Consider the following 12,818-nt stretch of genomic DNA (forward strand, 5'->3'; position numbering starts at 1 on the left):
TGGCTCCGTAAAAAACGCAGCGAAATTTACGAAGCACAAACGTAAACTTTTAACGTTATACGTTATACGTTATACGTAGAAAAGAGCTGTAGTCTGAACGATACTTAAGATTACCACTCGAACAACGTTTTCTCGGGGCAATTGCACCAGTGCAGAAAAGTGCAGCCATCCGAAATCGACACTGGTAACACCAAGCTGTCTGCAAAAAGCGAGGGCCAGGGTGTGATCCAATGCCATCTACCGAGTTTTCCTTCCCTACACCACAAATTATTTTTCTGAAATTTAGGCATTTACCTTTGTTTATTCGTGCTTCAACCGTGTCGTCTGCGCTGTTTACTTTTTCCAGTTCCAGTACGGCAGTCGGCAGTACCAAATTGGTAATATTGATCGAATTTTCGCCAGAGTGGCAGCAGTGCACCTTAATTACCATTACCATCGAATTTTCAAATGTCATTCATTTCTACATTGACTTGGAGCTGTATCAAGCTCCAGGGTCTTATTGAAAATCCAGAGTTAGAAGAAGAAGAAAAAAATAATCTGGTTTTGAACCACCTGAATTCTGTTGAGGAATCGTCTAGGGATGTTTTTCCCGAATTCCAACCTGGTGAGTCATTGGCATTGTTTACAGAACATGCAAGTAAATTTCAAACATAATTACTTTTGCAGGCTGGGAGTGGTTCAACACAAGTCGGAGCTTGTCTGTCAGCTCAGATTTCAAAGATCAAATAGTTGTGGTTGATTTCTTCACCTATTGTTGTATAAATTGTATGCATATTCTCCCTGACCTTCATGCCCTGGAGGAGAAGTTTCCAAGTGATCAATCTGGTGTTGTTGTTGTAAGTATCAACAGAAATGTTGAGATATAGTTTTCATAAAGTCATTGTTGTTACTTAATGAAAGGTTGGCATTCATAGTGCAAAATTTGAGAATGAAAAAGTTTCATCTAATATCATGGCAGCTGTTCAGCGCTATGGAATTGCCCACCCAGTTGTAAATGATAGTGAAGCTGTGTTGTGGAAAACACTGGAAATTACATGCTGGCCAACTTTGCTCATTCTTGGTATGCATTTTAAAAACTTAATTTTGGATGATGTCACTAATATCCATTGTAATTTTAGGTCCTGACAGAAAACCAGTATTTGTCATTATTGGTGAAGGTCATCGAGATGTTCTCTTTCGCTATGTTGATTGTGCCTTGACATTTTATAAGAATCGGATTATTCCACGACCCCTTCCATTATCACCCAAAAAGTCGGAAGTATTTCAGTCACAGTTACTTTTTCCTGGAAAAATTTGCGTCATTGAGTGCGAATGTGTCGAAGTACCCACCGTTTCTGGAGGTCCAAAGCAAGATTCGACATACTTAGCCATTTCGGATACGGGTCATCATCGCATATTAATTACCTCGCTACAGGGCGAAATTAAGGTAAGTTAGTTATTCATACGAGTGCCAGTTAATATAATAAGAACGCAATATCTAGGTAACAGTTGGTGGTGAAGCGCCTGGTTGGAAAGAAGGCAGTTATGCCACTGCCCAGTTTCACAGTCCCCAAGGCATTGCGTTTCTACCACCATGCTATCTTTACGTAGCAGACACTGGGAACCATTCCGTTCGCTTGGTAAGCCATGTAACATTAAACGTAAGGTTTTCTTTCTAAATTAAAATCAATTATAGGTGAATTTAAAATCAAAAGAAGTGAATACTGTAGCTGGAAAGGGCGTGCAGGGCACTGACAAAGAAGGCGGACAGCTTGGAACGGAGCAGCCATTAGCTTCTCCATGGGATGTCTGTCTGGCTCATTCCTCGAATTCGGATGATCCTGATCTTTTAATCATCGCCAATGCAGGGACTCATCAGATATGGGGACTTGCACTTCGGGATTTGACTTGGTGGAAAAAAATGCATCTGGAGGCGGGAAGGTGTCTTCGCTTGGCTGGCTCAGGAGCGGAAGAGAACAGAAATAATAGCTACCCCGCAAAAGCAGCGTTTGCTCAACCATCAGGAATATCTTGTGGGGTTTTACAGTCTCCTTCAGCAGACTATCTGTTATTCGTTGCTGACAGCGAAAGCTCTTCAATCCGACAAATTAACCTGAAAGATGGGTCTGTTAAAGCGCTGGTTGGTGGCGGGAAGGATCCGATGGTAAGTAATTTGGCTGCTGCTGGAAAATTGTCTTCCTTGTCTATACAGTTAACAACAACAAAATTCCTTTGCAGGATTTATTTTGTTTTGGAGATCAAGACAATAACAGCAACCCCAAAGGTGCAGTTCTGCTTCAGCATCCTCTGGGTGTTGCTTGGAGTACGATTAGCCAAATACTCTACGTAGCCGACTCATACAACCATAAAATTAAATTAGTGAATCCGTTGACCAAAGTATGTTCCACTTATTTGGGTAACGGAAAACCGGGATTTGCTGACGGTGGTAGTGAAGACGAGATTCAAGTAAAGCTTATTATATTGGAAAGCAATGTAGTTGTTTAACATTTATAATATTTTTAGTTTAACGAACCCGGGGGACTTTGCATCCATGAGGAACAAAGGATTTTGTACGTAGCCGATACGAATAACCATTGCATACGAAAGGTTGACTTAGTTCGCAGTGTTACTGAGACGGTAAGCCCAAAACTTTTATAACAGAAAAGAAGTAACCACAATATGTTTTTTTTTTATAGCTTAAAATCTCAGTAAAATTATCAGCAGAAGAAACCCAAACTCTGATTTCAAATACTGTACCTAGCTTTGAAGTATCATCAACTTTGGCTCCTCGTTCTTCTAATTTTAATTGGACAGTAAAATTCCATTGCGCTGACCAACAATGGAAATGGTCCGACGATGCCCCGCATTCATGGAAGATTACACACATAGGTAACTAGAATACTTACAACTTACAAAAAAAAAATTTATGTTTAATACTTTTCCATTTTCTCCCAGAGGGTTTAACTGCAACGGACAAAATGGGTCATATTCAGGACAGTTTAATGAAGATTGACCTTCTATGTGGATCACTTCAAGAAAGTAATGGGCCCAATAATTATGTGCAAGTCCAAGCTGACCTCTTCCTATGTGCCATAAAATCTGGAGTGTGTAAGAAGAAGTCAGTGATTATTCGATTGAATTTCGTATTAAACGAAAATACTGAAGTTGCCGAATCGAAAATTCAACACGAGTTCGATATTAATGCCGATTAATTTATATTTCTAAATCTTTTCTTGTCGGAGATGGATGCGCTTCCTTTATAACAATACATAAAAGCATACATAGTGCAAACGTATACATTTACCGTGTGATCTATTTGTTTCAAAAAATCTTTTCAGCATTTTATAATTACCCATTGCGACTGCCATAGGGTTTTGAAATCTAACGAATAACGGCGGTGCACAGCTTAAACATCTACATAAGCATGAATAAAAATTAATCGGTAATTGTGATGGGCGAGTCGTTGGATGGGTTGAATAATGAAAGGGGAATTTTGCCGCAGCTGCAAATCAAAATTCCATTGCTGAGCTTATTCAGTAACTTGTTTACGTACGACGTTATAGTTAACCGCAAAAACAAACAATTTACGTTCATTGCCCGCGGAGTCTTGAGGTTTCCGGCATGCTCAACCGGTTAAAATAAATAAAAGCATTTTGTTTAAATTTGGGTGCAGGAATTGAGTGCTGCACTGGTCAAATTCCAGTAGTACAGTGTGGGTTTTCCCTTCAAACAAAATTGGTTTCAGCAACCGAGTAGCAGAAACTAATTTGCGCATTGACGGTTAGCTTTTTTGTAAACAGTTCTCATTTAAATTTTAAAAGTTTTCGTTGAAATGGATTCAAGCGAGGAGATAAGTGACAATATCCTTTCTTACTTAGAAAACTTTAGAGATAGCGATACTTCAACGATTGAAGGTGAAAACGTTTCCACAGCAACCGATAACGATATTTATAATGGGTCTGAATTGGATAATAGTTTCAACCAATTGACTTCACTGTCTATCTATAAATCGGCGTTTTCATCTAAAAAACTCGAGTGGGACTCAAGTGCTGATGTGGGGTGTATTCCACTTAACACAGGGCAGTTTAAATCAAAACTAAGCACTCTGGAAAGAATGGCATTGAGTACCTCTGCATCCAAACTTTGTTTAGATGAAGATGAACAAAGTCTGGCGCTTATTGCCAAAATTGATCGTGTTTTGGCCAGAAGCCGAAGCATAGCAAAAGTGCATCACAAAACTCCCAAAAAACTACAGAAAATTGCTACTTGGCCAAGTGTTGACAGCAGTTCAAATGCCTCTACTGATACTGTAATACCAATTGTCCCTCATTTTCAGAAGGGAAATAGAGAAAATGTACCTGATGAATCTCAACAAGGGAAACCCACAAAACCAAATGTAAAATTACCTTCATCTCAGACTAAAGGAGAAGAATGTCGGACTCAAAATACTCAAAATTCCCGTACTTCTCAAAACACAAAGCCCCAATTGCAAAGATCAAAGAGCACACCACAGTATGGAGAACGTGCATCAGAACTTTTTGTAACACGTTCTGTTGCTAGTGAAGAACTGGATTTGTATGCAGATAATGACAGACCTGACAGTTCGTTTCTTGCAACCCCAACAAATGTTGGTAACAGTGATGTAGATCCAGTCTCCAGCCAGTGTCGCTGTGTTTCAGCGGATTTATCCGAACCAACTACGTGCCCAACCCACACTAGCTTATCTTCCGAACATATACGTCGTATGCGAAGAGAAGCCGTAGGTGAACTGCAAGTCTACAGGAACCTAAAAGAACATCTAAAGAATCTTAAAGGTAGCTTAATGCTCACATATCCCCCTTTTTTTTTTTTTTTTGCTTTGTTGCCGTCCTTTCTCATCAACACAAACAAATTTCTGGATTTTTTTCGGTAGACTATGTTTCTCAGCTAGAACAAACTTGGAAGTTCTTGGACCAGGCCACATCAGCCATTCCGTCGAGAACAAGAGAAAGAGAATCTGCACGCCGTCCTAAGACAAAAACGCACAAGGCACCTGTTGCCGAATATGACGAGTTGTCTTCGTCCTCCAGAAATTCTTGTTCTCACGTCTCCGAAAGCCAGTCGACCGTGGTAAATTCAGCCGAGTCGCTCAAGAGTGATCGAAGCTTCAAATTGGAAAGACTCAATCTACATGACATCGACAGCACGGAAGAAACACAGCCCACAAGGAAAAGCAAATCCAAGTGTTGCAATCATTGTAGCCTGAAGTGCAAACCTGCACCTAGTACCCACAAGAAAACCAATTCTGAAAAAGGTGTTCAAACGAGCGACCACGATTCTCAATCCACACATTCGGTTCTAAATAATGTTTTAGTCCCGCAAAGGGAACCTATAGCTTACGATATATCGTTGGAAAATCGCAAGAAAACGCATGTAAAGGCTCGAAGTAAGCCCACTCTTCAAGAAGCCTTGAAAGAGAAACGACCCGACTTCCTTCACGACAGTGAGCTTCGACGTAAGGCCATCCAAGAAATCAGTCAAATGCGCCGAATGGGCATCTTGGATTCGAATTTCACTCCGCACCTCTTTACCTACCACGAAGTAAGGAAACGGACCGAAGAACTTTATCGCCAATTGCCGGAATACAGAGAGCGGAGCAAAGGTTACCAGAACAAGGATATTATCGTCAGTAATCGCATCAAAGCTTCCGTATTTCAAAAAGTAATGTATTCTTTAAATTTTATCTTTTTGGTATGTTACTCGAGTCAATATTTATTATTGTTTTCATTGTTTCAATTATTTCTTTTTCTTCAAATAGAAGCTGCAAACACGCGTATTGCAGGGCCAATTGAATCTACCTCATTCGACATGTTTGTAATAAATATTTTAATGTGACAATGTGTAACATTACACTAATATTGTGTGGAAATCTTCTGAGCCAAAATCCCAGACTAAGAAATAAACTTTTCTTTTTACATGACATTCGAATTTCCAGCATAAAGACGATTTGGGGTCGGAGCTTTACCTGTACGTAGTTTACTACAGGACATCACTATATTATTCGACGCAGGTAGCCAGCCGTTCTCGTCTCTCTATGGCAATAACGGGTTCATCAAACCTGACACACATCAAGGTCATGAACCCTATAATAGAATTTTGACTCTACACGTGACAAAAAAGTTAAGCCCGTACCCGCTTGACGAACAGTGCTCTAAAACGGTATTCCAGCTTAAGCCAGACAGCCATTCGTGTTCAGAAATCCCCAACGGCAAATCGAAAGGTATAGAGAGGTTGCTGTAGGGATACATTCAATTTCTTCTTCATTCTCATTCATTAGCTGTGCAATGGCCCTTACACCTGGCTGTTAGCTGTTCAGCTGATGGGTCAGTCTTTTCGTCCTTTGTTGGGAATGCGACTTGTCTTGTTCGTCGAAATTCTGGTGCTGACGTTGGTTCATCACACCCTTTGCATTGCCACCAATGTCCGCAATCCGGATGCCACCATGTCAACGGTACGAATGAGTTACATGCGCATGTATCAAATGGTTCTGAATACTTTTGTTCTGTAGGTGGAGATAATCCGTTCACGTGGCTATGTTTGCACCGTCTACCACGTCACAACAGAAGATGGATACATTCTGGAATTGCATCGTATTGGTTTGTCCAGTGGTCGACCTGTATTGCTCCAACATGGGCTATTGAGTACAGATGTTGACTGGATCACCAATCCTGCCGGTCAATCCCTAGGTAAATATTATCAGTTAATCATTAGTCTTGTCTGCAATTAGCTGTTGCTTTGGATGCAGGTTTTCGTTTGGCTGATATGGGCTATGACATTTACCTTTCAAATTCAAGAGGAAACACATATTCGAGACAACACGTCCAACTGGATCCCAAAAAAGAAGCATACTGGAATTTCTCGTAACAACGCATTCTAAACAAATATAAAATAGTTGTAAATTATGCAAAACATTTACCGGCGTTTTACTTACAGGTACGACGAAATGGGGCTGTATGACGTGCCTGCCAACATTGAATTCATTCTCAAGTTGACTCAGCAACCCAAGCTTATATATATCGGGTAACAAGTTGTTAACAACAATGGATCGTAAACAGGATTAACGTGCTTCATGTTATGGCAGTCATTCAATGGGTGCTGCCATGTTTTATATAGCGACGGCCAGTCGGCCGGAACTGAACCATAAAATCGATTTGATGATTGGCTTGGCACCTGTTGCCAGCATGGCCCATTTCAACAGCCCTGTGAAGGCCCTTGCTCCTCACGTAGACGCTATCCAGGTAATAAGTTGAATAGTAGCAAACTCGCAAGGTTATTCTTAAGTTTTCTTGTTTACGTCAGTTCTTTTTGCGATCCACACGCACCAGAGCTTTCCTAGCCAAAGAGAATTGGAGTCGACGTTTTCAAAAATCTTTGTGCCAGCACACATTCAAAACGATCCAGCTCTGCCAAAATGTAATCTTTTACATTACGGGCACCGGCAGCGAAAATTTCAATTCTGTAAGAGCAAAAATCATGTCCGTGGAAGTGCGATTTCACAACTTTCTGTTCGTTGTCATAGTCAGTGCTCTCCGTTATAGAAGGCCACTTCCCAGGAGGAACATCAGTCAACACGCTCGCTCAGTTTGCACAGGGATACAACACAGGTAAGAAAACAAAACGTCATAAATGTACAAAAAATTCATTTTACCGTCTGGTGCAGGTAAACGTGAAGGAGAACAGTTTCGGGCCTACGACCACGGTCCTTCCGAGAATTTACGCCGCTATGGTATCTCCCGGCCTCCATCGTACAATCTTAGCCTGGTGACAGCTCCAGTGTACCTCTTCTGGGGTCCTGGGGATTTGCTTGCTTCACCCAAGGTATCATTAAAAAGTCAATCAAGATGATACCGAAATAGATTGTAACTGTAAATCCTACCGACAGGACATCGAGTGGCTGTCAAAACAGCTGGGGAACTTGCAGTCATCTGTGAGGATTGATTGGCCAGAGTTCAATCATCTCGATTTCCTCTGGGGAGTGAATAGCAATCGACTTCTCTACGATCCTTTAATAGCTTTGCTTCCCACACCGTGATATCGCCCGTCTACAGATGCTCAAACGTTTTTTTTTTACAAGTTACAAGAAAATAAAAAGAATGCTTTTCAAAGATTGGTACAACAGCGGTAGTTAACTTATTTTTTCTGTTACTGACCTTGTCGAATAACTTTGTAATGGAAGTGTTCAGAAGCTTTATCAGTCGGACTCCTTGACATCTAAACTGTCCTGACTTCTCCTTCATTTGGAAACTTATCATAGCGCATGTCCGTCGTTGCTACCTTCCTTTAGGCACCGGGAAAGGAAAATCTTGTAAAAAGCCTACGATCTATTACAAGATGCTATATCTAGCTTTTGAACGCCAGTTTACAACATCCTGAGAAGTCGGACGCTAAGTGATATTGAAACGTCCGTTACCAATTATCGTCACAGCCCGTGAAATTCCGCCGGAATACCCGGTAAGCGTATAAAGCCAGAATAGGGAAAAAAAAAAGAGACTCATCAATTCTAGCTTTAAATTTTGTATGATAGTTATGTGATAATTTAAGATTATGCGATAAGAATTTGTAAAAAGGTCCAATGAATTCGGAATCAAGTTGTATAGAAAAGCTAGTAAGTAAAATATTTCTACGTTTGGGACTTGATCAGGGTTGCATCAAATGTTTTGATCCAACATACATCAATTCAAAGCTTGTCGACTTATGGATCTTTCCAAAAGATATCTAAGGTTCACATGCTTTAAAATAGAGAAATATGATTAAAAAGATCCCCAAAACTTCCAAAAGATAAAGTCCTAGTACTAAGTACTCCATCGAGGAGCTAGCAAGCCTTGCATTAAACGTGCAGCTAGTGAATGAAATATGCGATCAATCTAAAAGGAAAAACCCTTAGTTGATTGGCAGCCCAAATTCTTTAAAAATCACTAAACAAAAGTGCCAAGCGAAACACTTCGTGATGTCAAAAGTAAAATAAAAGAAACAGGCTCTGCTGGTTTACAGGAAGAAAGAATGAAGATGGTACATTTAAAATACGTAGACGTGGAAACCGTTTGTAGAAAGAAAAAGGGAATGAGAGAAGAAATAGTGTGACACGATCCCTATCAAATGTGAAAGTGGTAATCGATCTCTTCAGTCTTTTACTTGCACGCTACTCAATCTAATAGCCCGACACCAATTAATCATCACACAACGCGATTCGGATACCATAAATGTCACACTTAATCAAGTGTAGCAAATGGCGCTATTTTATTTTTCTCTTACCCATTCAGTGGTCCCCTAGATTAACTAAGGATGAAAGAACCCATTATTGGCCAAGATGCAAAAGATCACCTTTTAGTGGCTTCTAACATGACTGGAGTGTCTACGTCGCAGTTGGACGCGGATGAGAAGACGGCATGGATTTTTGCATTTGGTGTACTTCTTGTTGTGGCTACAATGGGCAATAGCTTAGTCACATGGTTTATAATAGGTATGAAACTATATGGCTTTAATAATAAATTTAATAACGAGAAAATAAACCTTTTAAATAATACCAATTTTAAAAAGCTCGACGACGATTGGCCAAAGCTCATAGTTGCTTCATGTTGAGCCTCACAATAGCTGATTTTGCTATGCTCTATTTAGAAGGCATCTTCAATTTCATTTACATCCTTGATGGGTAAGCTTTTTAACGTCCTTAAGGCAATTTTCCTGAACAAGAAAAAATCAAATTTCAAATGCTTGTTTTAAACTAAAGGTTAATTTTTATCTTATTAGGCACTGGCGATTTGGAACTACATACTGCATGATCGATAGATTCCTCTCTGAACTAACTAATGCAGCAAGCATCTTTACATTAACCGTTACATCTTACGACCGGTAACGTACAAGCCTTTTCGTTTATCGAACTTACCCCACTCGATCAATACCTTCATATCGATGGGGTTTCGATTTGGTAACGTTAGCTAGAACAACCCCATCTAACACGCCAAAAAGATAACACATTAGATGGTAATCCAACGCGGAAAAAGAGGTTTCTATAATGGATAATATGGAGCCCATCGCTGTGGATGAGTATCGGATATCTGTTTACGATTCCTATAAATAACATCATTATTGAGCGTTACTGCTGTAACGCCACACGCTATACACAAAACATACTTTGACAATCCTATACTCTTTCTTTGTTTTACTTGGCGTAGATACCTGGCAATTGTAAAACCTTTTTTCCCGAGATCGACACGGAAAAGGGCGGTTCTTACCATTTTCACCTGCTGGATCATCGCTGTGACTCTTGCTACACCCAATCTTCTGTACTCGAACGAATTCATGTACGTCAAAACCCAAGTACTCAAATAGCTTTTACTATTAATGTTACATAATATTCTGTGATATTCAAATTTTTAGCTCGTCTGGCGAGGATTTGACTAAGTGCGAAATTGTATGGCCTGAACAAGACGTGATACTCAACAATTACTCGTGAGTACAATGTTTTTATGACCTGCTTTTCTTTGAGTGGTTGTTAGGTAATTGATATGTTTGTATAACGACTATCAAGCACAGGTACAGAATTCTAGTATTCCTAATTACGTACCTTCTGCCATCGGTGTCAATGGCCTATTGGAACTTCCGGATCGCCGTCGTACTAACAACAAGTACCGTCCTAACCGTCGAGGACGATGGAATGCGAAATAATCTCCAGCTAAGTGTCCTAATCAAGAAAAGAAAAGTATGCAAACCGCGTAAAAAATGAGACTAGAAATTCATAACTTACGTTTTATCTACGTTTAAGAATTTAGCAGGTGGCATGTGGGCGATATTGGTCATCTTCTGTTTGTGCTGGCTACCCTATCAGACGTACTTGATGTACCAGGCTTTTCAGACGGAAGAGAATGTCACGACGAAACGGATTTACATGAGCGTTTATTGGCTGGCCATAGCAAATGCTGCCGTTAATCCAGTATTGTTTTATCGCCTGGATAAACAGTAAGTAAAATTTTTAATTCCACGTGAAATTGCCAATGTCATAACGGTTGAGCATTTAGGTATCGCGAATGCGTACGTACCTTTTGCAAAAGAATCAGCAATTGTTTTGAGACGCCTGCGTAATGGATCCCAGCAGCAATTTCCCTAATTACGATGGAGCTACACAAGCTTAATTCTTGTAGGACATCGTTAATGGAACATGCGGTACACTCCGGATGTTGGAAATTTATAACGATGCTACAATATCCTGTATGAGAAAGGATCGTATTTTTCGTGCATAATCATTACGACCCAATTATATTTGTAAAACGCACAGTCCACCACGATTTCATCACAAATTTATGTTAATTTGGCTAATTGCTATAGATTTTTACGTCAATTTCGCAGATATATCACTACACCTACTATATGCGGTTTTAAATACATAAACTTCACTAACATGGACTATTTTACAATAAGGAAGATATGCTTACCTTTATTTTTACACAACATTTGTGTTATCAGCCATTCCATGAGAAGTTATGGAGTACTTGCAGCAAAAGAAGCAAATTTCTGACTTCATCACAAAGCGTCACTGATGATTAGTTCGTAGTTCCGTGGCAAATAGGGCTGGTGGTTTCTACGTTTCATTAACATAAAGCAAACGAGTTTGGGTTATTAAAGTTTTAGAAAATAAGGGGTTGACTTTAGTTACCTTTCAATAATGTGGAATGTGCCTTGTTGGTATGGGGTGTACGTGAGTTGAATGTATATCGTACGACCCACCTCTTCCTGCTATATCTGTGCGTTTTTCTCAAATAATATGAAATCAGCATGTTGCTATATTCATTCCCGATTGACGCTTCGAATAAAGAAATTTTTGATGAACAACGTGTCAAACTGTCTACAGTTCAATTGGTAACCAACCAGACTTTTAGCTTATCGATCTGATAACGTTATTATACATGGGAAGTTTCATATGCACGGACACCAAGACACTTACATCGAGAGCACTAAAGTCACCAAAAGAAAATTGCAAAGAGAAACTAATTCTTCAAATGAATATTGTCCTAATGCAAGAACGTACACTCTTGTCAAAAAGTCACCATGGTCTAGTCACAAAACGCTGATTTTGATTGAATCTAGCAAGCCAAAAAATACATTACAACATCAAAACGTTGTTGTGCACTACTCTCAATAGTTACGAGTTATTAATGAAAGATAAAACCATTAACATAATTCAATGGTAAAATTAATGCAATAACGGTTTCACCCAAACGATAGTAAATAAAGCTTTTTTCTCCGTATACGTGATTGACACATCATATGGCTACTTCAGTTGATAGTAGCACAAACAAAACCTTTGCAACAAACAGGTGTAACGCATGAAAAAAGAAAGTAAAGAAAAGAAGCAACTCACAACTGACCGGACGCTCTTGCAGCTGTGACAAAACTAGATCGTCGTTTTCGTTGCATCAGCCTTAATGGTGGATTAGGAGAAAGGGTTCGATTCTTGGCACATTTGAGTTTCTTTCGAGAAAGAAGAAAAAGAATCTGCCCCATCCTCATCACAAATGCAATCCAAAATGGCCGGCTTGTGCTGTACAGCATTTTCCCTCAAGCAAAAAACTATTACCGGTGATAACTTGCGACCTTGTGTAATAAAATGAAAAGGACTTTCGCGATGTCAGCAAATCATTTGGATGTCGTAATCCTTGAACTAGTTACAAAACGGAAATGACCGCTGAGTATTGACTCTTTTCACTGTGGAGGGGAAACCATGCACCGTCATTCCAAAATTTGACAGGGATGACGATGACTTGTCAAATGCATCGTCACGTAATATTTTACGTATATCGTACACA

The 12,818-nt window shown here is 39.7% G+C and overlaps 4 protein-coding genes and 1 long non-coding RNA gene across 18 annotated transcripts; 4 read left to right on the forward strand and 1 right to left on the reverse strand.

Moving 5' to 3' along the window:
* The first annotated feature begins 3 nt into the window (after positions 1-3).
* LOC116922818 (NHL repeat-containing protein 2) lies at positions 4-3,274 on the forward strand. Of its 2 annotated transcripts, none has more exons than XM_032929262.2 (10): positions 4-604; positions 667-836; positions 901-1,060; positions 1,119-1,426; positions 1,482-1,619; positions 1,676-2,143; positions 2,218-2,445; positions 2,503-2,616; positions 2,676-2,868; positions 2,935-3,274. In XM_032929262.2, exons 1-10 carry the CDS (start codon positions 448-450, stop codon positions 3,189-3,191), a joined length of 2,193 nt encoding a protein of 730 aa, XP_032785153.2. In that variant the 5' UTR covers positions 4-447; the 3' UTR covers positions 3,192-3,274. The 2 variants fall into 2 exon arrangements, with proteins under 2 accessions (XP_032785153.2, XP_032785155.2); XM_032929264.2 differs by having other exon boundaries at positions 463-604; positions 915-1,060.
* A 453-nt stretch (positions 3,275-3,727) lies between these two features.
* Positions 3,728-5,938, forward strand: LOC116922841. The gene is made up of 3 exons (XM_032929292.2): positions 3,728-4,793; positions 4,892-5,679; positions 5,777-5,938. The coding sequence occupies exons 1-3, from the start codon at positions 3,812-3,814 to the stop codon at positions 5,834-5,836; spliced, it is 1,830 nt and encodes a 609-aa protein (XP_032785183.2). The 5' UTR covers positions 3,728-3,811; the 3' UTR covers positions 5,837-5,938.
* Positions 5,667-12,781, reverse strand: LOC116923067. 13 transcript variants are annotated; one of them, XR_006646879.1, is made up of 14 exons: positions 11,669-12,768; positions 11,448-11,593; positions 11,055-11,221; positions 10,763-10,963; positions 10,583-10,699; positions 9,543-9,699; positions 9,340-9,439; positions 8,169-8,402; positions 7,895-8,060; positions 7,667-7,825; positions 7,313-7,350; positions 6,950-7,248; positions 6,799-6,891; positions 5,667-6,700 (listed from the first exon to the last, which is right to left on the reverse strand). It is a non-coding gene; the product is annotated as an uncharacterized LOC116923067 (long non-coding RNA). The 13 variants fall into 13 exon arrangements; XR_006646872.1 differs by having other exon boundaries at positions 8,169-9,699; positions 11,669-12,314; positions 12,374-12,781; XR_006646881.1 differs by having other exon boundaries at positions 8,169-9,699; positions 11,669-11,754; positions 12,374-12,779.
* Positions 6,333-8,125, forward strand: LOC123466510 (lipase 1-like). Its single transcript, XM_045174001.1, has 9 exons — positions 6,333-6,469; positions 6,527-6,704; positions 6,764-6,878; positions 6,952-7,038; positions 7,100-7,256; positions 7,318-7,476; positions 7,538-7,622; positions 7,679-7,836; positions 7,901-8,125. Exons 1-9 carry the CDS (start codon positions 6,338-6,340, stop codon positions 8,048-8,050), a joined length of 1,221 nt encoding a protein of 406 aa, XP_045029936.1. The 5' UTR covers positions 6,333-6,337; the 3' UTR covers positions 8,051-8,125.
* On the forward strand, positions 9,301-11,168 carry LOC116922964 (tachykinin-like peptides receptor 86C). Its single transcript, XM_032929466.2, has 8 exons — positions 9,301-9,478; positions 9,556-9,667; positions 9,766-9,867; positions 10,191-10,319; positions 10,396-10,467; positions 10,552-10,717; positions 10,781-10,974; positions 11,034-11,168. The coding sequence occupies exons 1-8, from the start codon at positions 9,301-9,303 to the stop codon at positions 11,095-11,097; spliced, it is 1,017 nt and encodes a 338-aa protein (XP_032785357.2). The 3' UTR covers positions 11,098-11,168.
* Positions 12,782-12,818: the final 37 nt, after the last annotated feature.

This window comes from Daphnia magna, linkage group LG5, assembly GCF_020631705.1.
Source record: "Daphnia magna isolate NIES linkage group LG5, ASM2063170v1.1, whole genome shotgun sequence".
In the NCBI taxonomy this organism is placed as follows: domain Eukaryota; kingdom Metazoa; phylum Arthropoda; class Branchiopoda; order Diplostraca; family Daphniidae; genus Daphnia; species Daphnia magna.